At 39.2% G+C, this 26,655-nt stretch overlaps 1 protein-coding gene across 1 annotated transcript in view; it reads right to left on the bottom strand.

Moving 5' to 3' along the window:
• The window catches only part of LOC139447933 (chitin synthase chs-2-like), a 90,827-nt gene that overhangs the window by 53,140 nt on the left and 11,032 nt on the right, over positions 1-26,655 (bottom strand). Inside the window, exons 3-12 of the mRNA XM_071229462.1 lie at positions 23,567-23,632; positions 20,239-20,466; positions 18,896-19,010; positions 16,881-17,028; positions 12,922-13,042; positions 12,442-12,559; positions 9,274-9,345; positions 2,297-2,435; positions 1,112-1,337; positions 204-368 (exon numbers count right to left, since the gene is read on the bottom strand). Of these exons, the coding sequence (XP_071085563.1) occupies positions 204-368; positions 1,112-1,337; positions 2,297-2,435; positions 9,274-9,345; positions 12,442-12,559; positions 12,922-13,042; positions 16,881-17,028; positions 18,896-19,010; positions 20,239-20,466; positions 23,567-23,632 (1,398 nt within the window). The remainder of the gene's footprint in view (positions 1-203; positions 369-1,111; positions 1,338-2,296; positions 2,436-9,273; positions 9,346-12,441; positions 12,560-12,921; positions 13,043-16,880; positions 17,029-18,895; positions 19,011-20,238; positions 20,467-23,566; positions 23,633-26,655) is intronic.

Genomic DNA, 26,655 nt, shown 5'->3' with positions numbered 1-26,655 from the left:
GTGTTTATTTTGCAACAAGTCTCGGTGGGCAAGTTCCATTAAAATAAATTTGAAATACAACAACACGTGTATGTATAGCATGGCGGCTTATGGTTTACAATTACATTGGATTTAAATAAAACAACTGAAAACAAGTTTTCGTCGAAGGACGATACTAACGCAACTGTAAAATATCTACACTGTCAAGACGTTTAAGCACTCACAGTGCCTGCATAGTGGTGGATGCTGAAGGCGAGTTCTCCTGCCTTGGACTTGGTGAGTAGTGTGTGGTTCCGGCAGTTGGCGGTGATCTTCTCGACGAGGGTGGAGTCGGAGGCGCGGGGGAACTTGGACTCCTCATCCAGCAAAGCAAAGATGCTCAGGGGTTTCTGATAGTAAAATAGCCAGTACTATTCATTAGTTGGGCTCTGATGGAAAATATTTAATAAAAGAATTAAGTATGGTATTATTTAGTGACAGTATATAAATACTGATAATATCAGGGTGTTACGATGGGATGGGCGTTCTGTGTCATTCTCGCTTCATTGCCTAATGTATTCGCATCTAAGGGGTGCTCGCTAGGGTCACCAAATGATACATATCCATGGCCTCGTCACTTTTGGCTTCCTCCCACACTGACATATTATTTCAGAAATAAATGGTGATGAAACCAAACTCCTTGCGTTGCCATAAAAATGATGGATTTCATAAAATTATAAAACAAATTCATGTAAAAATTAGTTTGTTTCTTGTTCAAAGTCGCATTGGCAATATTCAAAGCTATGTAACGGGGTCCTGTAAAAAAAAATCACAAACCAGTGATTGATATTATGAGCAACGTCCCATGCCGTTGGGGTACGACCATACGCAACCAACCAAGCCACCAGATCCATTCAATGACCTTTTACAAGTATACATTGCTGGAGATCTATTCTAACCGGAGTCCCTACGGTAGAAGACAACATGTTTACAGATGACATCACGTGTTGAGATACACGTTCGAATTGTTAACAAACATGATATCCTGGTACGACCACACAACTATGCCTGGTCGTGACGCTGGTTGACGAGGACATCCCGATTCCGTGACCATAGTAAACTATGTTGATACAGCATCTACATGCACACCCACCATGATGAGGAGGTCTAGGAGGTCCTGGTTGTTCCGGAAGTTGATATGCCGCCATTGCACGCCTTCACGTTCATACTCCCGCCTTTCCAGGACAAACACGTGGTCGTTGAAGAAGCTCTGCATTTGCTCATTTGCTACGTTGATACAGAGCTGTTCAAAGCTGTTAATTTTGAGGTTTTCAAATCCAGGCATATCCAGAATGCCTATGCTGGGACCGGGGGTGTAACTGAAACACGTACATCGGAGTGAGGAAGGGACTAGAAGCGTTCAATTTTGTTTTTTGTTTTTTGTTTGTTTGTTTAACGCTGCACTCAGCAATATCCAAGCTGTATTACGACGGTCTTTAAATAATCGAGTCTGGACCAGACAATCCAGCAATTGACATCATGAACATCGATCCATGCAATTGGGATATGCATCAACCAAGTTAGTGAGCCTGACCACCCGATACCCTTAGTCGCCTCTTACGACGTCGCCTTTTTTACGGCAAGCATGGGTTGCTAAAGACTTATTCTACCCCGGATCTTCACGGGTCAGAGGGATTCAGTATTCAATAAAAACGAAGGGTTCGGTATTGAATATGTAATGAATTAAGGAGGATGTTTGATGTGTTGGCCATCTCTTGGTAAGGGAATGAGCAAGTTTGTCTACTTACTTACAATGAATGTATGCATAACAGAGGCAGAATGAGGGGCATTTAAAGGGGATTTCACATTTCAAGTTGAGTTCAGGGGTGTGTTGAGTGGGGGTGTTCAGAAGTTAATTGTAACCTTCAGTGTGCGTGTGAAGTAGGGGAGGGGGGAGGGGGTCACTAGACGATCAGAAATATAATATGAACGTGCGAACCCAATGACACAGGCTCCGAAACATAAACACATCCATCCCCACCCGCCATTTACATAGGACTTTATTACAAGAGTTTCCATCAATTTGCGGTGGTGGCATGGGCCGATTTGAACCAAATTCAATCAATATCCATCTTGGTATTCCCCCTGACTTAGTATTAGTTCCCATGTCTTAGTATTTCCCCTGACTTATTATTATTCCTTGACCTATTATAATTCCCCTCGTTCCTGACTTCGTAGTTCCCTTGTCTTAATATTTCCCCTGACTTAGTATTTCTGCCTTACGCAGTTATATCTTAGTTGAACTTACGACGACATACGTTACCAGTTAAAGTCGCACCTGTATGCCTTGTCCGGCTTTAGTCTGGAGTTCACTTGTTTCACAAGCCAGCCAAACAGTCTGGCATAGAGGGCTTTAGCCAAGGCATCGCGGCCATCAGCGGCTTGTTCGGCCGTCTTGGGGATGACCACTGTCTCACCTGAAATGAATTACATCCTATACAGTGACCATTGACAGTTCCGCCCCAGTTTAATCTTGTAGGTAAACCCATTTACGGAATAGGGGACCATAGCTTCGAAATAAAGTCCATTTGCCTTTTGAGACGTTCCAGAAACGATTGGAGTGATGTCCGGTTTAACGAGGTCTGGACTGAAGAGGCCCACTTAGCATGTCAACACACAAATTTGCACGAATGCAGCGAGTAGTCTCTCATAAAATGAGGATTATATTTTCCAATTAATTTTGAGGAGCAACATTGAGATGCAAGTTATGGGTATCTAGTCTTCCTCGTATCAGATAGATAACGGTACGGTTCTCTTAATATCTGCAGTGAAATGAGTCGTTGGTCTAATGATAGCAGATCCTGGGTGTGAACCTATCACAAATTCCCTTAAGCTGAATATACATACACTCTTAAAACTGTGTCTATTTGATATGAGGTCGCTAAATTTGTATCCGGATCTATTTAACTGTTAAATATTTCGATTTGTTAGATTTGAAACGGAATTATTATCAGCTGGGACGAATGAAGGACGTCTTTTGAAGAAATTAAATCTTAACTTTACTTCCGTCAGTGGAGTTATTTCCCTTTATAATGTACGTCAGCATGTGTTTAAATGACTCACAAATACAATAAAATGAACTTTTCGACTAGTTGATATGAAAATAATTCCCTTATCCACTATCCATCTCTTGGTACTGATATATAACAATGTGGTTGTATTTGTTTTAGAGTACAAATATCTAAAAAGACAGTTTGTTAAAGCGCGAACTGTCCCTGTGAATCACACTCTAACAAATATACATTTGGCAGCCAATAGCCCGAGTCTGAAGGTTTTGGGTTCAGGCCACACGCCATCCCTGCAATGTCGATTTTCCACAAAGGCGTTGGGCACAACATATCTTCACACATTCCCGTATGAATCAATAAATGCTGTTTAAAAGTTCATCAATACCAACAGATGATTCCCCAAATCACCAAAAAAAATATGTTGTGTATTGATCAAAGTACTTCATTTTTCAACATGAAATAAACTGAAACACATTTATATCGTAGAGATATGTTCATGTTTTTTTCCCAAACCACCTCTATGTAATATCATATTCTAATTTAATCATTCAGGCAGGTTATCTTCTAATATCCATATATCAAGCAAATGTTTGTAATTTTATCAATGAAGACAAATGTAACATTAATTTAAATTGTTTTTATTTCAGCCAATATTAATATCAGTCCTCATCACAATGACCTTCTATGGCAATAACGCTAGTGCCTTTCTCTTTGTTTTTTATATCCATGTCGCGTAAGACGAACCTAATCAAGCACCACCACACAAACTTCAGGAGAAAAAGGAGGACGTTTTATTTTTAAATCTTCTGGGAAAATCTTTTTTTTAGGAATGTTTAACAATTGTTTTAAATACCCCCCGTGTTTGTGATAGAGAACAGAATATCAACGAATTTCCTCCCATTTAACGCAGTTCATCCACAATGAAACACTATAACAGTGATCGGGATGTTTTATGTAGTGTCCAAACTGTTTTTTGTGCAAAGTCAAACAGGTTTTTAAGTTATCAAACGATCTTGCAGTTGACTGTCAAAGTGACTTTTTCAATGAAAAATCAGGTTTTTTTTGCTGTTTCTCCTTTACGCCAAAATGCATTCACGAAATTAAACATGGAAAGCCAGTCGGCTTGACATGGTTCTAAACGCCGACTGTAGTGCCAAGATTCATCTCTCTGACGTCGTTCACACTACATGACCATCCTAAACACAGTACCTGCAATACCCCTGCAAACATGCTGCATTGGCATGGATGTGTCAGAGATAGTTGCCTTGACACGGCCGTGAGTCGTCCTATACTGCCAGGATAGCATGCACCTGTGCCTGTTTATCTTAGTACTAAGTCATAATCCATTCATGGACTTTCCACATATCTGTCACCCGATGTCAGACACAAGGTAGAGCCGAAAGGTCAGACACCATTGTGTTATATTCAGGACGATACGGTCGGTGATATGTTTATATTCAAGTATAAAGATTATATAAAGTATTACGCGTGTGGCAAACTAATTCTGCTGATTAATGTTACAATCAAATGGGCCTGCTGTTCCTAGCTTATAAAGTTTCTGTAGGGTTTCAAAATGATGACAACAAATACAAACTGAAACGGTGTCTCGAACATTTCTGTATTGGCGGTTAGTCTCGATATGCCGACTAAATCACAAACATCTCATCTACTTCTCATCTACTTGTGATCTACTCTCATCTACTTCTCATCTACTTGTGATCTACTCTCATCTACTTGTGATCTACTCTCATCTACTTCTGATACACTTCTGTTCTACTCTCATCTACTTGTGATCTACTCTCATCTACTTGTGATCTACTCTCATCTACTTCTCATCTACTTCTGATCTACTCTCATCTACTTCTGATCTACTCTCATCTACTTCTGATACACTTCTGTTCTACTCACATCTACTTCTCATCTACTTGTGATCTACTCTTATCTACTTCTCATCTACTTGTGATCTACTCTCATCTACTTGTGATCTACTCTCATCTACTTCTGATACACTTCTGTTCTACTCTCATCTACTTCTCATATACTTGTGATCAACTCTCATCTACTTCTAATCTACTTCTGATCTACTCTCATCAACTTCTATTCTACTTCTGTTCTACACTCATCTACTTCTAATCTAATTCTGTTCTACTCTCATCTACTTCTCATCTACTCTCATCTACTTATGATCTACTTTCATCTTCTTCTAATCTACTTCTATTCTACTCTCATCTACTTCTGATCTACTCTCATCTACTTCTGATCTACTCTCATCTACTTCTCATCTACTCTCATCTACTTCTGATCTACTCTCATCTACTTCTGATCTACTCTCATCTACTTCTATTCCACTTCTGTTCTACACTCATCTACGTCTAACCTAATTCTGTTCTACTCTCATCTACTTCTCATCTACTCTCATCTACGTCTGATCTACTCTCATCTACTTCTAATCTACTTCTGTTCTACACTCATCTACTTCTAATCTAATTCTGTTCTACTCTCATCTACTTCTCATCTACTCTCATCTACTTATGATCTACTTCTGTTCTACACTCATCTACTTCTAATCTAATTCTGTTCTACTCTCATCTACTTCTCATCTACTCTCATCTACTTATGATCTACTCTCATCTACTTCTTATTTACTTCTGTTCTACTCTCATCTACTTCTCATCTACTCTCATCTACTTCTGATCCACATCTGTTCTACTCTCATCTACTTCTCATCTACTCTCATCTACTTCTGATCCACATCTGTTCTACTCTCATCTACTTCTGATCCACTTCTGTTCTACACTCATCTACTTCTAATCTAATTCTGTTCTACTCTCATCTACTTCTTATTTACTTCTGTTCTACTCTCATCTACTTCTCATCTACTCTCATCTACTTCTTATCTAGTCTTCATTTACTTCTGATCTTCTCATCTACTCTCATCTATTCTGATCTTGTTCTGATTTACTCATCTACTCCCCAACTACTTCTCATCTTCTGATCTACCTCTGGTCTTCGTTTTTTATCTACTCATCTACTTTTCCTCTTTTCCTGATCTACTTCTGATTTACTCATCTACTCATCTATTCCTCATCTACTCCTAATCTACCTATCATATACTCATGACGCTGATACTTAATCCAAATATGAAAGCAATACCTAAACTAAACAGACTAGCCTTGTTTATCGTGAATTAAAGAAGACCTCTCCTCCAGTGTTTGCACCATGCCTGGAGGTTGTTATTGATGCCCTGTGTGACATTGTCCTGAGTAGTTGGGAAAACGTTAACTGATATTCATAATTTGACAAAGTAGATTTGGACTTAAACTAGCAAGGGCTGCCAATTTGAGACTAGCCTCCCTTTAACTGATGGATTCCAACACCAGTATCATTTAGTGAAATGTTCTTAGCAGTCACTACAAATGAACCTCGCATGACATCTGAATGACCCCTTTAGGCACAGTTGAAACAAAATGTACTCTTATTATTCTGGTTAATCTATGCGTTGCAGGGTCAGCACGCATGTGTGTGCCATCTGTGCCCGGAGTTCGGTGTAGACACAGGCTAGCCAACAGCATGATCTTTCACCTCCGCTAACACATCTCGACACCCCACTATACAAGTCTTCCAATTTGCAGAAAAGACGTGACAGACAAATCCCAGGATAAACATTTAACAGGTCGCCTGTAATAGGCTTTCCAAGCCCTTCACAATGTTATGTTTGTCCATGCAGCCCTCCACGCTGGCCTCAATTGAACTCCGCTGACCTGGGCTTCCGAATGTAACCATACTGGCATTTGAAGCATGTTATCTCCCCTCACACTCCATTGCTGTCCAGCAATACCCCCTCCCTCCAAGTCTTCATATAAACTTTGATGTGGTTTCATCCCAAATAACTGTTGGCCCTTCTGTAACACTTCACCACCATCCATTTAATCTCCATTTTGCAATCTTGCATTTTGTGTTGAAGGTGTGATGTTCTCTGACAGGTCTTTGGCTCGTTTGGCCTCTGCTACAGCCAATTCCCCCATAAAAGCAACCTCACCTTATTGTGTTCACGCTGCCCTTGCATTTACAAAGGTGAACAAATGGCACACTTTTACTAAATGTTCCTTGTGATTTTATCTATTTCAGCATATTTATCATATCATCGTCGTCATTCCAAAGGGACATAACTCTAAATTATTGTTTTTTAAGTTCGAGAGGATTCGAATTTTACACAATATTTCTTCTTCTAACCAGTCTGCAATTAACACATGACTAGTTAGTCAAATAATGAGGTATGTTAGTCTGAGGTGCATACTTAAATGTTATTTCTGCTTGCTGTGTGATGAATGTAAACTGCCGGGGGAAAGAAAGTATGCACCCATGTTTGATGGTGGCTAAAAGTATAACAAACAAGCAATAATTATTCGATAGTTGTGTATTTGATGTGGGTATAATAGATGTGAAATGAACCTTAAGCTGGCAGTGTTTCGACGACTGCTTTCGGCCTAGTAACGTATGTACTTCTTTGGTCAAATCCAATTTTCAAGTGTATATTTTCTTTGACCTGGCTGTATATTAATTTGGATATCACTTCCCTCAGAATCCCTCCCCATCCCTCACCCAATTCCCCGGCTGAATCATCTACTCTACAGTAACTAACAGCTGGAAGACTGCCATGAAAACTAACACTCACTCACTCTACACATCCCTTCCCGATGTGGTACATGTAGCCGTATTAAGTACATGTACGCCATAGTTCGTGTTTTCGAAAGCGCTATTTACATTAGTTCTATTCACTTTTCACGACTTTTTGTGACAAAACCATCACAATGCCAAACTCGAAAACCCAAAATCCAAATCCAATTTCTGAATCCTTTTCTCTCACATTATTCGCAACCAGTGCCAGTATGGTCCAAACCAAGCATGCCTGTGGTTTAGTTCTTAAGAGTGTCCAGTAAACAGATTTACACAGAGGTGTGAGGACTCCCTTGTTCCCTGTCCCCCGACCACCCCCGGGCCATCCCCCGCGCTCCCAGCATACTCCATCCCTCATCTGTTTGCCGTTGTTGGGCCATGAGGCATTTCGGTGAAAACAGAAACTTGAAAGTGAAACTCTGACGTCAGTATGCAGAAATTTTGATATTGCCTTTGACCGATTAAGGTGCACATGGACCCAAGTAAAACATGGGGATATGGCAACGACATCACTTCACGCTGACACATTGACATCCCGTTATTCCGAACGGTACACTTCCCAGATACATTGTCCGGATAAGAAGTAGTTCCGTATTTATGTGATACTATTCATATTATCATCTTTAGACGTCCCCAATGGTAATCGTGTGGGAAGCTGGCTTGCCGAATTACGGGCTCAGTTTTCACTGTACAATAAACTACGGTTATAACGAACTCAAAGGGACCACAATTTTTTGTTCGTTATAACCGTAGTTCGTTATTAGTTATATATACAGCATATATACAGCAAATGACCGGGACTAAAAAATAAGTTCGTTATATCTGTCAGTTCGTTATAAACGTGTTCGCTAAAAACGTAGTTTACTGTATATCATATTTTCATATGTTATCCACATGCAAAAGAAACTATAACGAAGCGTGGCTACGAAAGGCGAATTTTTTTCAATTTGTTTAAAATAAAAATGATACGTACTGTATGGTTTAGCCGCATGTGATGCATTTTATAGCCATGGTGTGTGAAAGATGTGTATTTCAGCTGTGATAATGAAATAACAGTAAACTACGGTTATAACGAACTCAAAGGGACCACTAATTTTAGTTTAGTTTAACCTAATATATGAGCATATATATATAGCATATATACCAAAAATGGACGGGACCAAAAAAAACCACTTCGTTTTATCCGTCAGTTCGTTATAAGCGTGTTCGTTAGAAGCGTAATTTACTGTATATGTTTCAGCTATAGTGAGTAAAAGTATATGTTTCAGCTATAGTGAGTGAAAGTATATGTTTCAGCTATAGTGAGTGAAAGTATATGTGTATCAAAGTCATGTATGTAACAATTTCACTGCGTGAAAGTGAATAGATATATACCGGCTATAGTGAGTGAAAGTGCTGTATGTTATAGCGATTCTGTGAAAATGCTGTACGTTTTAGCTATTCTGTGAAAGCATTGTACGTTTTAGCTATTCTGTGAAAGTACTGTACATTTTAGCTATTCTGTGAAAGTACTGTACATTTTAGCTATTAGTAATTCTGCGTTTTAGTTGCAATGTTTGATGGTTCTCACCTCTGGCCACGCTGACAGACGAGATGAGCGTCTCCGACAGAGTATCCTTGTTCACTTGCAGCAAGGTGCTCACTGAAACACACATGTGAAACAACGCGTCAAAACACAACACATAACACAGACAAGCCGAGACGGGTACGTCGTAAACCTGACAAACCTGGTTTACATGTCCCTGCTACTAACAGTTATAGTACTCTTCGAACACCATATGGGGGCGGTCGGGTAGCCTAGTGGTTAAAGCGTTCGCTCGTTACGCCGAACACCCGGGTTCGATTCCCGACATGGGTACAATGTGTGAAGCCCATTTCTGGTGTCCCCCGCCGTGATATTGCTGGAATATTGCTAAAAGCGGCGTAAAACCAAACTCACTCACTCACTCACTCGAACACCATATCGAAGTTAATGTTAAATATTCCGTTCTTTTGCAGGCACATGGCAGACACATGGCAGACACATGACAGACACATGGCAGACACATGACAGACACATGGCAGACACATGACACATTGTTATTTAGGTATGGACCACGATATATAACTTGGCATTATATACTGAATACTTTCAGAATGTTCACTCTATATGTTCAGATATAATATCAGTACTTAGCATCAAGTTTTACAATTGTTTCGACTGTATCACGTTCGGTTCAGATACAGCCCACATGAGTCTGTCGCTGAAGCAATTCGACATGCAATTCCGAATATATATATATATCTTCTTTGCAACTGAATGTTGACATGACAAAACAATTCACAATAAAACCATTTGTCTTGCTCCACGTTATTGATCATTTCTCCTTATTCAGGGTACATGCGGTAGTGGATCATCTTTCATGCCATGAACTTGTGGAAATATATGCAATTGTGAACTTCATTTACATTTCTATGTCTAAGTCAAATGAACATCTTGGCGAAAAATGTCATATTATTGTACCAAAGGGATATGACCTCTTCAGTACTATGAATAACGACTGCAAGAGAGGCTGATATGAAACTTGCTCCAGGTGATAGGGATAACATATCAGGCATAACAGGCTCTGTTGCACACGTAATCAACACGTTTGCAAGTGTATTTTTAATGTTTGTAAAACTGGTCTCTTTCTATTATAAAGGTCATAAAAGCTCGTTTGTGACACTTGAAATGTTTTTTTTGCGAACATTTGGTATCATTACTATTTGATAGTGATTCATAAACACATGTTTATGATATAGTCGGTACAATAGACACCGTGCAATAGACTGTGCTTTTAGCAGATATTTCTACTGGATATGGAGAGGGTTTTGTCGCTTTATTATCATTTCGCGAACACCAAGTGTCATCACTGATTTTCAGTAATCCATTCGTATAATTTGCACCGCTGTTATGCCGTTTGCGCCAATTGGAATTTCTTTCGGAAGATTGTGTCTTTTTGATTTATATTTTATACATCCGTCCCTCCAAGTATGGAAAGCCTTGGGTGCAAAGATAGTCTTCTTACGACCTTCTCATCTCCCTAATGCGTAACCTGTCATCTTCCCAATGTGTGGAAAGGGGTCTGTCGCTTTAATTTGCTCAGAAATGCTCGGCAAAAAGAAAAAGTGTTATTAATACTGTACTCTTCAGAAAGTTCTACATTACTAATTCAGTATCCCTAATACGTATTGTTTCAATTCGTTTCAAAGAGTAACTTTGCAATAGCTGCCTCATCCATAACATCATGACAGGAACATCCAATATGCACATGGAATCCTGGATGATACATTCCTCTCACAGACAACATGGACAGCAGCGCAGATTGTTGGTTTTCATCTTATTTACACAAGGTTGCCAAAGGGATCTCAGCTGCATTGCTTCAGTTAACCCAGTTGTTGAGAAACCATGAAGCTTGTCACCCCTGCGCTAAGTCATCAACAGTACACTGTGCACTGAACAAAATCAACAATACACGAATATGCTGTTTCGACAAAACACGCATTGCTCTCCAGGTTTTTTTCATGTCTCGTATTGCTGAAGTCAGTTGATATGCTCAACGTGTAAATTTGATCTCTGCATTTAAATCGACTTGCGCTCATTGCTACTGTTTGCCTCTTCCCTTCAGCCAGTGGTGAGAAGGAACGCGGCACAGACGGCACAGCAACGTGAGACAACTGGCTGCACGTCTACAAAAACAGAACCATCTTCCTTGCCTTATTTTTTGTGTTGAAGACTGAGTGCAAAATTGGAGACATTTAAAGCTTGGCATGTTCTTCCGGAAATGGTTGCTACACTCGTTTTATGTCCATCTATTTGGCTTACAATATGTTGGTTATAACGTGCTGTCATGAGCTTGCCTCCAGAATATCCAGAAAGCCTTTTTTACGTTCTTTTAAAATCAGATGTTTCAATAATAGAATGACCTGTTAAAGTTGATATGGTCATGAGCATCGCAGCCACTGTGATAGGTCACGAGATGAGAAAATAAGATTTTACGAGAATGACAATTCTTTCCTACAAAAGATCGTACTGATGTTACACGATTCTTTTCTGAAGCCGCAGTCACTGAAGCTGTTTGTTCCGTGTTTTTGTACTCACGATAACAACATAGAGAACCTCATGCTGGTGTCAAATGCATCAACACGAGTTGATAAAAGTTAAAGATGAGTTCTAATCTTTTACAAAGAGTGTTGACATATCTATTATCAAAAGACACACGGGTAACATTCTATGTATCATCCAAAATCATCAATAACTAGTGCGGAGCGTGTTAAAAGTACAGCCAACCAGGTTTAGTGCCAGAGATTAAGTGATGTTATTTGAACGTGACATCATTGTAACAATGACGTCACATGCAAAGCATTGTGAGAGACAGCGCCCAAGCGCTATCTCCTGTGGAAGCTAGTTTTGGATGACAAAGTATCTAACTACTCAATAAATCATAAAAATAATTAGAGTTAAGGGAAAAAAGGTGTTGATATATTTTAGTTCCGTAAGTACTTCCTGAAAATACCCATCGATAGTGTTGCAGTGTCATACAGCGATGAATGCCGTTCCCACTGCTTTTCAACTACGTTTCAATCTATTCAGATAAGCTTTCACAAAGCCAACGCCATTTATAGCTGGATCGAGCGGTTTTTGTGAAGTATTCACACCCATTTAATCTCAGCTATACGTGGCAATTATATCAATGTAAGATGTTCTCGATTGTCGTACCAATGGATAAACTGGATTTGTCAGCAAACTTCGCTTTCTCTGTACAGTCATCTCGCACGAACGAGATGTTAGTCACGTGCAATATGGCGGAAAGGAGAGTGAAAATCATCGTGATTTCCTGAAACGAAACCAAAATACAGGATTAAAACATAGACATACATATTTGTCTGTATAACCATAGTGAGTCAGTGGTTAATCTTAATAACTTTTCATTTCATCGTTTTTTTTGTTGGAATAATCATGGCAACTGCGTAAACTAATTACACCAGTATTACACCAGAACGATGAGTATTGATGCATGAAACATTCATTTATTCCAATTATTTAAAAACATTTTGCCCCCAAACCTGAAAATAAAATTTCCTTCTTATTCAATATGATCGCAAGTGACTGAGTAAGTTTCAAACATTAAAAAAATAAGTAAAACATTCGAGGATAAATGTATTTTGTTTGTAACGTTTTTCAGTATTTATTGTTTACCCATTCTGTGAAGCCAACGAGTCTCATGACATTGAGTTGCTTGTGGAACATGAGCCTGTTCTGTTCTAGGTCACGTGTGCTCCGGAATACAGGCAGGTTCCTGTTGTCGTTCTTCAATATCCTGAAACAGCACCGGAACTACTTGTTATGTATGATAGACACCGAAAAGGGCAACCTGCCCGTGTTTACTGCAATTGAATGGGGAGTAAATACTTGAAACGCTATAATTAACTTTTATAGGAAGAGAGTGGGCAATGTTTTGTGGTAAGGATGTTGGATAGGAGGTGGACATAAGGAAGGACGGTTCGAAAGGTAATCTGACACTTGTCTTGCACCCAGACAATAGATAGCATGTAAAAACAAAGAACAACAGCCTTCTTTGTGCTTTTTAACTACTTTGTTGGGGTGATGATTATTAACACCAGGTGTTCTCAATGATTTCAGGTAAGATTTGAAATTTCTTCATGTGTTATACGACGATCACGTCATCCATAGGTAGAAGTGGGTGAACTTTATTTCATATTGAGCTATCAAATGGTCATGGATGTCATAGTGATTATGGCATTACAAGGCTAATCAGATTGGAGTTGGTGATGCTGTATCCTCTGCTTCCTATCATATGGTCTGATATACCTCACAAAAGAGGTATTAGCTTTTTATCTCTTCCATATGTTCTAGGTACAGTTCCGCAACATGTGTTTAGTTGTTTAACGCAGCACTCAGCAATAATCTAACTTTATAACGGTTGTCTGTAAAATCCAGACAATCCAGTGATTGGCATCATGAACATCGATCTGAGCAACTGGAATACGATGACATTAAATGAATCAAATCACCGAGTCTGGTCACCAGATCCATTTTGCAACAAGCAGAGGTTACTTGGGGATCTGTGTTCTTTCTGGAATCCCCACGGGTCTACCCAATAGGCTGATACTACCATGCACACTGAAGCATGACGATATCTTGTATCAATCATAAACTGAACTCTTAAGTATATTAGTGGGTGGAATTTGTTTATGACTCGTGAATACCTCGACGACACGAACGGTTGTACCAGAACTCACCAGGCTCTTCCTCTTATTGTTCGAATTTTGCTTTTAACTTGTTTACGTTACTAATATTGATGGAACAATATCTATTTATGGAAATGCTTTTTGGTGATAATGCTATTTTGATGACCAAGCAAAACACAGGTATCTGCATGTGAGGAGTCATGACACATTCCATCTGCGCAAAAACACACTTAATGAGCCTAATTAAAGATGATTTAGCAGGTCCACAGCCAGATGTAAACAGCCTAATCTTAGCACTGTGTCTCAGTTGGCGGGAAAATAAACAAGATTGTGTCACCAGCTGCTGCTTGTTCGCACCAACTTGTTAAAGAGAGGGGTAATTACCACAGTTCGGTTGACATCGATTGTGTTTAAGTCAGTTCAGCTAATATCAACAACAGACCGAATGTACGCGCCACCTGCAAATTAGGTAACATGGATGAAGAAAGACAAAGTGGAGGTATGGTTTACTCCTATCTGGAGAACCGTTACTGTGAGTATAGTCCTATTTTGTTGATATGGATGAGAGCAGAATCAAGTGTAGTGCACATTCTGTCGGACATGTTGACACTACAGTGATTTTAGGACATTCAAAATAGATTTGTACTGAAGAATTCAATTTCATTATGAAAAACGGCCTTTAAAAGAGAAAGTAATTGTTGCCATTGGTATGTCTTCAAGAATGTCAGATAATCGAGACCAATTATTCTCTTGCGTTGAAGTTTTCAGTTAAATTAATACGTGAGACCAATAATATCATTAAATGTAGAATACGTTGAAACACATGGATGTATGCATCCAAGCATAACAGCAGTCTGGTTTTAATCAATGGACGTTTATTTCTTTTCATTTGACATTTGGAAAACGTTTTATAAGGAGTAGAATTAAATGCCAGTATATCAAATACATATTATGAAAGTAAGCAAAATGAACTTCCAGGTATTCCAAATGATTACGTCTTGTTTCAGTTTAAATCGGTTACCTTTATGTAACATGTAAATATAGGTGTGGTGTTTCTTAACCAACATGGATCATGCGCCTGGGAAAACAGGGATCAATTTGTGCAGGGATTGAAACAGTGTTCACGCCCATGCATCCTACATTATGGCAGCAGTAGCATCCTACATTATGGCAGCAGTAGCATCCTACATTATGGCAGCAGTAGCATCCTACATTATGGCAGCAGTAGCATCCTACATAATGGCAGCTGTAGCATCCTACATTATGGCAGCTGTAGCATCCTACATTGTGGCAGCAGTAGCATCCTACATTATGGCAGCAGTAGCATCCTACATTATGGCAGCAGCAGTATGCTCATTTGTAAGTGTTGCACGTATGTGTTCTATGAAGGACTATATCAATCATGAAAAGACAAATCCAAGTTAAGGCCATGTGTTCATCGTGTTAGATTTACCACAGAATGTACCTGGGAATATACCACTGCTTTACTCGGTTAACCTCTATCCAACAGGACAGACAGAAAATGTATTTGAGTCTCACCTCACATATACATGTAAAAAAACATAAGAATGTAACAGTACCATACATGAGCCACTTTGTAAGAGTTATGGGAGACTTGTAAAGGAAAAAGCTGGACATGGAAGCCCCCTGGCTTCGAAGGAACCTAATTATACTACTTTCGCGGTTTCCTAACAGAAATTACGAGCTGTGAACCACTGTTTTAAATAGTTGATAATTCCATTTGAGGTAATAGAAAACCAATCATCGTCTTTCAGAAGTCATGAAATAGTCAACAGCTAAGGATATATCGACAAAGAAAGCAATTTCTTTAATATAGGGTAAGTTACTTGAACTTTAAGTACGAAAACGTGTAGGGTTATTGATTGTCCTCTTCCTGATCTTGTCTCACTGATCCCATTCTTTACATAGAATCCGTCTGGTAGTTCCTTATAAACCAAGTATTCCAATTTATTTAGTGTGATAAAGTCAAATACTGCAAAGCCAGTCTGTTCGATTGGTCCAATATAACTTCACTGGGCGCTGACCGCCATAATCACGCGTGCGCACTCGTGACCTCGGCCATCGAGAGGCACAAAGTCCGTCTAGTGTTTAACAATTGGCCAGTACCTGTCCATGTGACAGTGAACAAAAATAGAAAAGGCCGGTATAATATGATTGTACAGTGATGCTAGACTAGACTAGAATTCATAAAGGACAGTTTTATATGAAGCATAACAGTTCCCTCTTTCTATTTATAACAAATTAAACGTGTTGTCGTGACTTCTGTTGTTGACCAAAACCTTAGTTGGCTACCTTCTTCTAGCTAGATCCTTACTGAACACCTTCCTCTTCTGCATTGTATTAACGGATCATTCAATATAATTATTAAGGATACAATTAGTTGCTTGTCGTAGAGTTATGGATCATATCTACACCAAGCACAATAAAAGGGAAGTTGTTTAGATCTATGCATAAGGATTCAGAGTGGTGAAGTTTTTTTAACAGGGCTATGACAAGAGGGATGACTTCACCTTTCCAATAGTCAATTTTCCCTTTATGTCGAGGAATATTCCAGCAGCTCCATTTCTACATTTCTTTTTAGGTACAACCGCGCATGCTTTTTGTACGAAGTTTTCAAAGAGCGTCATACGATGCAATTCCCTATTTTAACTTTTACCATATGTTTCCGTGTTTTTCCAGGTAACGACTGACTTACTTTTGTATGTGTTTGTGACGGGTGTTACCGGTAGTGCTTGATACGCTCACCTTTCCGCAAACACCTGGTATCATCACTATTTGATAGTTATTCAATAACACTGTCGGAATCATACAGTGGACTTTGAGAGATATTTCTTATCAATGAGGAAAGGGATTTCTCGCATTTATTCCATGAATATTTCAACTGTATATTTAGTGTTTTGGAGCAGCTTTTTTCTGATGTTTTACCTGAAGTCTTCCGGAGCTGAGAGACTGTATCCACGAAGTTCATCCCTGGTCATGCCAGCGAAGAGATAGTAGAAGATGTGGAAGTTCCTCTCCCCAGGTCCCTGCTGCACGACGCGGGTCTTCTCCAGCAGGTAGTCCAGCAGCACAGCTGAGGCAGAAAACACAGCTTAACATCACTTACATAACACCGTGTCAGTCAGTGTATAGAACAATAGACATCACTTACATAACACTGTGTCAGTCAGTGTGCAGAACAATAGACATCACTTACATAACACTGTGTCAGTCAATGTATAGAACAATAGACATCACTTACATAACACCGTGTCAGTCAATGTATAGAACAATAGACATCGCTTACATAACACTGTGTCAGTCAGTGTATAGAACAATAGACATCACTTACATAACACTGTGTCAGTCAGTGTGCAGAACAATAGACATCACTTACATAACACTGTGTCAGTCAATGTATAGAACAATAGACATCACTTACATAACACTGTGTCAGTCAATGTATAGAACAATAGACATCGCTTACATAACACTGTGTCAGTCAATGTATAGAACAATATACATCACTTACATAACACTGTGTCAGTCAATGTATAGAACAATAGACATCACTTACATAACACTGTGTCAGTCAATGTATAGAACAATAGACATCACTTACATAACACTGTGTCAGTCAATGTATAGAACAATAGACATCACTTACATAACACTGTGTCAGTCAGTGTATAGAACAATAGACATCACTTACATAACACTGTGTCAGTCAGTGTATAGAACAGTAGACATCATCACTTACATGACACCGTCTCAGTCAGTGTATACAACGTTTCTCATTAAAAATCTTATTTCTTTCTATGAAGTGTAGATTGAAACTGTGACCCCTCCCATTCTTCCGCCATGTGGTGAAAAAAAATAGAGTGTATAAGACTTCTGTCTTACATTAAAGTAAATACAACATATTCGGAATAGAAATTGTAATATGTTAGTACATATTGATACTTACTCATATAAAATTGTAACAATCTGGAACTACACGAGGGTAAAGGTCTCTTTGTCAGGCAATGGCATTCTCAACTTTAACAAAGGTAAAAACGTGTTTTTCTTCTGATGAAATCTGTTTCATCATCCCCCATTACCAGATTAAATGATAAAACTACATACAGATGTTCTTTCATGTGTTTTGTTCTAGTTTTTGCTAACATTTTGGACAAAAGATACATTTGAAGTGTGTGAAATGATTATAAAATATCTTTAATACACCTTTTTTCTGTTATATCTCTTTAGGTCTGTCCAACTGGCAATAGTAGTAGTATTAATAATAATAATAGTAGTATTTCTACTGAGTGTGTGATTCCTATCATACAGGAAAGGTGCTGCACACAGATTGATGATGTCAAAGGTGGAGTTTAGAAGATGGGAGTTGTTTTCCTGATTATAAAACCTTGAAAAGTATTATAACTCTTCCTAAAAACAATATCCTTATAATGTTTACATGTCAGCTTAGCATCGCTGACTTGTTTCAGACGCCGTATATCTTTAATTATTTTTCTATTTTAAATTGATTTCTACTGGTTTCCATCAAATGTAATGTATTGTTCTATTTTTACCGATGTTGCTGCTGAAGAGGGGATGATGCGGACACTATACTTTCAAAATGTCCCTGAGATATCCGCTTGACAAGATACTTTCTGAAAAACGACTACCATTCACAATACTTTCTCAGAACGTTTCCTACCCAAATCTAAACTAACAATCGCCTTGGATCACACGCACTTGAACTGATATCCATTGAATAAATCCAGATAATTTAATTCTTAAAACCTCTAAATGTTGGGAATTGATAGAGGATTGTCTTGTGGCGGAAATAGCATGTCCCCGTGGTATTCCAGGTAGCCGCGGGGACTTGGGCCACCACACACGTGAACCAACACACTGTTATGAGATATGAATCTCCGTGTTTATTCTTGTAATAGTCTGACATCCCGGCATTAACCTACCTCCAGCCATATTGCCATCGGCCGTGAATTTCAACTCCAAATATTTGCCGAAGCGACTAGAGTTATCGTTCATGGCAGTCTGCGCATTTCCAAAAGCTTCCAGTAACGGGTTCACCTGCAACAAACACATTGATTGGCTGAGATCGGGAACTATTTTTAGAGATACCAAAATATCTCATGTTGCTCGCGCTCATGGGCACGTGAGGGATCCAAATTGAGTACTAAGCCATGGGGTGACCTTTACCGGAAGAGATTAAAAATTGCAACAATAGAGATGGGATTTAGGAATTTAAAATCGATACGACAGAATGGTGAGAAACCTGAGATTGATAATTTTATGTTTGTTTACTGTGGTTCGGCAGACTCAGTGGCCGTCATTTATTGATCAGAGTATAAAATAACTCCTCATTTGACTTTCCGTACTCGACGATAATAGGTTTGTTGCATTCCACAGATTGTAGCCGAGATATTTCGTAATCTTAAGAACAGATAAACAAATCTTAAATATGCTTTTGTTTGATCATAAACAGACGTCATTATTGTGACAACGGAATACTTGTATCTCTACCAATAGTTGCTATGATGTCTGCTCATACAGGAGACACTCGTAATGTTAGACATAACGTAATACTCTACACCAACGAGAACGGACAGGGCCGAGTATGTATTAGCCTCATTTTGAGGGAAATTATACCAAATGGAACTGAAATTTTACAGAACTTCCCACGAGTTTTGTATGTAAACAAAACAAAAAAAGCATTTGAACGAAAGAAACAGGAACATTTCATACAGATATGTATTGACCTGATATACTCAAACATGACTTATGAAGGTTGAAGACAATCTAATGGTGAGTGTGTATGGTTATGTTCAGAAATGGACTTCACACAATGTACCCATGTGGGGAATCGAACCCGGGCATTTGGTGTGACGAACGAGCGCATTAACCACTGGGATAGCCTAATTATTATATTATAATCATTACTTGCGATACTAGTTGTGTATAATATGGATACTTGCTTTCATAGTGATAGTTTAATTTGCACTCTCCAGTGAGTGGGTTTAACACCGCTTTGGACAGTTTTTCAGTTACATCACGGTGTGTCTGCTTAATGTGGGAAGAAAGCCTGAAGTTAGGCAGGTCTTGGGCGTTTACCACTTTGATGAAACCAACAAGCAGAGGCATGGTGCTGACAAACCTAGAAACATAATTATGGCGAATCTGGGATTCGAACCCACGATTATAGGTTTCTAACGCCTAAGGAATGTAACTCTGCACACCTAATTGCGGCGTGACTGACGACTTGACCACCCGTGCCCTCCCCAGTAAATACAGCATCTACCTCATTTATCTTGACATCCAGGGACGGATGGATGCTGCTGCTCTTATGCGTGATATGGCTGATTGTGTGCTTCACGCTTTCTGTCTTCCCGGAACCGGATTCCCCGCTGACCACAATGCATTGCGGCCTGCGCGTGCGGAGCATACGCTTATGCGCATCATCAGCAATCCAGAACATATGAGGTTTAAGCAGCCCCCTGACTTGTACATCGCTGTACTTCTGGTGGTGCTGGAACAAAGACGTCACGTAAATACATGCATTGTACCATCTGGACAAGCTGACTATCACAACAAAATATACTTCAACATAACTATAGCATGATTGTAGGTTAAAAGTAGAAACTAATATCAATATATACACATTTCTCTTGCAGATGCTAGCACCAATAAAAACACATTTCTCTTGTAGAAACTATCGCCAATACATTCACATTTCTCTAGCAGAAGCTACCACCAATACATACACATTAATCTTGCAGAAACCATCACCAATATATACACATTTCCCTTGCAGGAACTAGCACCAATACATTCACATTTCTCCAGCAGAAACTAAGACTAATACATTCACATTTCTCTAGCAGAAACTATCACCAATATATGCGCATTTCTCTTGCAGGAACTAGCACCGATACATACACATTTCTCTTGCAGAAACTAGCACCGATACATACACATTTCCCTTGCAGGAAGTAGCACCGATACATTCACATCTCTCTTGCAGGAAGTAGCACCGATACATTCACATTTCTCTTGCAGGAACTAGCACCGATACATTCACATTTCTCTTGCAGGAAGTAGCACCGATACATTCACATTTCTCTTGCAGGAACTAGCACCGATACATTCACATTTCCCTTGCAGGAACTAGCACCAATACATTCACATTTCTCTTGCAGGAACTAGCACCGATACATTCACATTTCTCTTGCAGGAACTAGCACCGATACATTCACATTTCCCTTGTAGGAACTAGCACCGATACATTCACATTTCTCTTGCAGGAAGTAGCACCGATACATTCACATTTCTCTTGCAGGAAGTAGCACCGATACATTCACATTTCTCTTGTAGGAAGTAGCACCGATACATTCACATTTCTCTTGCAGGAACTAGCACCGATACATTCACATTTCTCTTGCAGGAAGTAGCACCGATACATACACATTACTCTTGCAGGAACTAGCACCAATACATTCACATTTCTCTTGCAGGAACTAGCACCGATACATTCACATTTCTCTTGCAGGAACTAGCACCGATACATTCACATTTCTCTTGCAGGAACTAGCACCGATACATTCACATTTCCCTTGCAGGAACTAGCACCGATACATTCACATTTCTCTTGCAGGAAGTAGCACCGATACATTCACATTTCTCTTGCAGGAACTAGCACCGATACATTCACATTTCTCTTGCAGGAACTAGCACCGATACATTCACATTTCTCGTGCAGGAACTAGCACCGATACATTCACATTTCCCTTGCAGGAACTAGCACCGATACATTCACATTTCTCTTGCAGGAAGTAGCACCGATACATTCACATTTCTCTTGCAGGAACTAGCACCGATACATTCACATTTCCCTTGCAGGAACTAGCACCAATACATTCACATTTCTCTTGCAGGAACTAGCACCGATACATTCACATTTCTCTTGCAGGAACTAGCACCGATACATTCACATTTCCCTTGTAGGAACTAGCACCGATACATTCACATTTCTCTTGCAGGAAGTAGCACCGATACATTCACATTTCTCTTGCAGGAAGTAGCACCGATGCATTCACATTTCTCTTGTAGGAAGTAGCACCGATACATTCACATTTCTCTTGCAGGAACTAGCACCGATACATTCACATTTCTCTTGCAGGAAGTAGCACCGATACATACACATTACTCTTGCAGGAACTAGCACCGATACATTCACATAACTCTTGTAGGAACTAGCACCGATACATTCACATTTCTCTTGCAGGAAGTAGCACCGATACATACACATTACTCTTGCAGGAACTAGCACCAATACATTCACATTTCTCTTCAGGAAGTAGCACCGATACATACACATTACTCTTGCAGGAAGTAGCACCGATACATACACATTTCTCTTCAGGAACTAGCACCGATACATTCACATTTCTCTTGCAGGAACTAGCACCGATACATTCACATTTCTCTTGCAGGAACTAGCACCAATACATACACATTTCTCTAGCAGAACAAACATTTCAGAACAAACCAGAGCAGAGTTTTGACCACGTATAGTACGTTATCAATGTTTGATTCACCTGTTATGACATCACTATTGTCTTGAAAACATTTATCATGGCACTATATGCACCCAAGTTTGATGACATTTCATATCACTATATACACCCCAGGTAGATGACATATCATAGCTTCATACACCCCAGGTAGATGACATATCATAACTTCATACAACCCAGGTAGATGACATATCATAGCTCTATATACACCAAAGGTAGATGATATATCATAGCTCCATATACACCCCAGGTAGATGGCATATCATAGCTTCATACACCCCAGGTAGATGACATAGAATAGCTCTATATACACCCAAGGTAGATGACATATCATAGCTCCATATACACCCCAGGTAGATGGTATATCATAGCTTCATACACCCCAGGTAGATGGCATATCATAGCTTCATACAACCCAGGTAGATGGCAAATCATAGCTTCATACAACCCAGGTAGATGACATATCATAGCTCTATATACACCCAAGGTAGATGACATATCATAGCTTCATACACCCCAGGTAGATGACCTATCATAGCTCTATATACACCCCAGGTAGATGACATATCATAGCTTCATACACCCCAGGTAGATGACATATCATAACACTATATACACCCCAGGTAGATGACATATCATAACACTATATACACCCCAGGTAGATGACATATCATAACACTATATACACCCAGTCAGATGACACATCATAACACTATATACACCTAGACATATCATAGCTTTATCCACCCCAGGTAGATGACATATCATAGCACTAATAACTCCAGTAAGATAAAATATCAATCACTGACATGGTCTTTCAGAATGCTATTTGCATTTATGATTCATTTGATACTGATACTAAAACTATCACAAAATAATAATAAGATAGTTTCACATTTGGTCATTGAAGTTATGGTAATCGTCTCACCGAGTCTCATACAAATAATTTCGATCCCAGTACTTCGAAATCTACAGGTCTAAAGACCAGAAATATACATATAATGCCTATTCAGGGTAAAGTCTTCTTTTCTCAGGTCCAGCTGCAATACCTACCGCGTGTGTGTAGATGTCAACGGGCTTGAATGGGTTGAGGAACACAAGGATGTCACCAACGTACGTCTGAAAATAAAATAGCAATACCTGATTAATGCTACACTGTATTAGGGGTGACCGTTTGAGGTTAGTGTTTGCTTATTCTGCACTGATTGAGGGGGTAGAAGTGATGCGTTGTAATAATTTCATAAATATGTGCAATTCAAAATCAAGACCAAAGTGACAATACCATAGGAGTTTGTGTAACTGCACTATGAAGAATAATTAAGAATCGACTTTCACTTTGTGTGAGTTCATTGCCCTCATAGAGTGAGGGCCAAACTGAAGGTTCATACTCCAATGAACTCACACAAAGTAAAGGTCAATTCTTATACTTTTTTATTACAATTTCATATCACAAAGGATGTAGGCCATGATCTATACACAATTATACTTAGTACGTGTCACTTCATGTTCACAATGAAAACCATACAACAACCAGCTATATGGCGGAATAAAATAGTTCCTCGAAACAAGAGGTGATATGTATGCACAACTTACTCTTCAGAAGCATCTTATAACAGATGCATTTAAATAATAGCACCATTAGATGAGAAAGGTCTGTTAAGTAAGTCAGTCTCCATGACAGCGCGTCGTAATACATTTACATAAAGTACAAGACGTCAAAATGGCCGAAACGATAAACGTGACTGGAGAGATTTCGGGAGCTGTTAATGAACCTATGGCGATTACATGGTTTCGTCATCATTGATCAATTGTTCGATCATCGAAAGGTGATTAAAAATGAGTCAAATAGACTCTAAGGTAAACTCATAGATTGCTGTAGATAGTCACTGCCAGCCTAGACACGGATCGAGTTGATACTACCATATTTTGGATGTGCATTTCTTCGTTTTGTTCACTAGGATCACTAACGATCGTGCAGTCAAACTCTCTGACGTTTCTCAATGTAAACTAAAACGCTGAGTTCAAGATTAAGGGGTCTAAATGGTCTGAAAGAACGCTTCTGTACGTATTCCTGCAAGGGAATTCCCAGGGTTTTCCCCAGGAATGTGGAAGTAGTCCGTCAGTGTTTACGTCATTTCAAGAACACGATCTCGTGAAAAACGTATGAACGTCAAATTGTGTCGTTCATACACTTATTCACGTCAGTTTCGCGGTCAGGTGACCGACCTCTTATCCAATTGAAAAGCCGTATCTGGTAAACTTCAATTTTAAAAAATATCACTATTTACCCTACCCGTATCATCTTCGCCAGATCAAACCCGCTTGTCGATATCTCCCGAAATTAACACATTTCTTTAAAAACTCAATTCTGTATAACACAATACTGAGTCGTACAATGATACGTACAAGTTGTTTCTGTAAGGTTTTTCAACTACTGTTAACATGTTTACTTTGCACATGATGCCACATGTAATGAAAAGTTACAAACACCAACTGTACTGTGATTTCATGTATGTTTTGATAATGTAAGGATAGTAGACGCAAATACCATACGTCAGCAAGGTACCAACGGGAGAGGCAAGAATGCTTTTTATTGGACACCTTCCGACATTTTGGTTAAGGGATATGCACGTGCCCCTTCCATGGTAACGGTTTTCTTAGTTTTTCTGGACCCCTATCTAAGCCGGCTCGCCGCCAAACTATGAGGAATTTGCCTCTATCACACCCCACACCCCACACACCCCTCCCCAAACATATACACACGCACGCACGCACCAGCTCGACTTACATTCTTTCTTAAGTAAAGTTACTTTTAGTTAACCAAATTAATGAAAACTACTACGTGTTTGTTGATGGCCCAGATGGTTGTCCCTGATGAGGTTGCCGGACGCCATTATGGAACTTCTATTTTCGATTTTTATGAATTTCTCTGATATTTAACTTCGAGGTTTAGCATCAAACAAACGTGGCGGATAAGTGTTCAGCCAGAGGCATTGTCTGTGTCACGGCGTGGATAACGACATGACATCCACCACAGCATGTCGCGGCGTGGATAACGACATGACATCCACCACAGCATGTCAAGGTGTCATGTCTTTCATGCGTTTCTCATCTGCGTTCCTGTTATTTTTAGTTCTGTCTAATATTGACAACACTAGTGGTGTGAACATATTCTGTTGACAAAGCTTGTCTCGTTACATAAGCCCAATGCACTTTTCAGATGCTTCAAAAGAAGCAACTCTCAGCAAGGTCTCTTTTACATCCGCGGACCATCAATACAAATAATATGTACGCATGTCCACAAAGGGTACATTCTGTGTCGTGTTTTACTTTGGCCTACACACACTGTGTCTTCAGGCAGCTGGTATTTAACCACGTTATGTTGAAGGGTAGGAGTAGGGAATTTAAACATTAAAGGCTTACTTTGGTGCAAACAAATAACAATTTCAACACCCCAGGACATTTGAATGGAAACTTGACACGTACATATTTACCACTGCTGATGGTATAATACAGAAAACTGCCTTTGACATTATATCGACCAAAGCAGAATAGATTGACGATTGTTAAATGAAGAATTGTTCGTTCAATGCTAAATGTCGTTGACATCTGAAGTAAATATTACTGAACTAAGGCATTTATATAAAATTTAGTAACTCGTCTTCTGGCTTATTTTTTATCTGCTTGAGTAAGTATTTCCAAACGACATTAAAGGAGAGACAGTCAAATAACTTGGCAAATATAAAATGTAACGACTATGATAGAGAATTTATACTCTTTAGAAGAGAGGCTTTGTGTAAGAAGCCCTTCGTCGTAAAAAAGAGCAAAAATACTGAAGTCAAAAGAATTGGTCCCCTATTGCACGCCATGATGCATTAAGCAGTCAATACCACACGTGTCAATTCATTGCTGCAGAAAACACAAAATAGCACATAATTCACAGTCATGTACCAGTGAACCAGTACATAAAATGATTCCAAAAATATGAAATAGCTACCAGCGAGCGATCATTTACCACTATACTCCCCCAAATGCTGTGAAACAACCACTCTACACTGTTATATCAACTATACCTGTTATATAAATAAATAAATAACAGTAAACAATCATAATAAACAGTAAGTTCAATAAAAAAATCGAGT

Source organism: Haliotis cracherodii, unplaced genomic scaffold (assembly GCF_022045235.1).
Source record: "Haliotis cracherodii isolate W230 unplaced genomic scaffold, xgHalCrac1.p SCAF_1, whole genome shotgun sequence".
Taxonomy (NCBI): domain Eukaryota; kingdom Metazoa; phylum Mollusca; class Gastropoda; order Lepetellida; family Haliotidae; genus Haliotis; species Haliotis cracherodii.
This window is presented reverse-complemented; position numbering and strand designations above follow the sequence as displayed.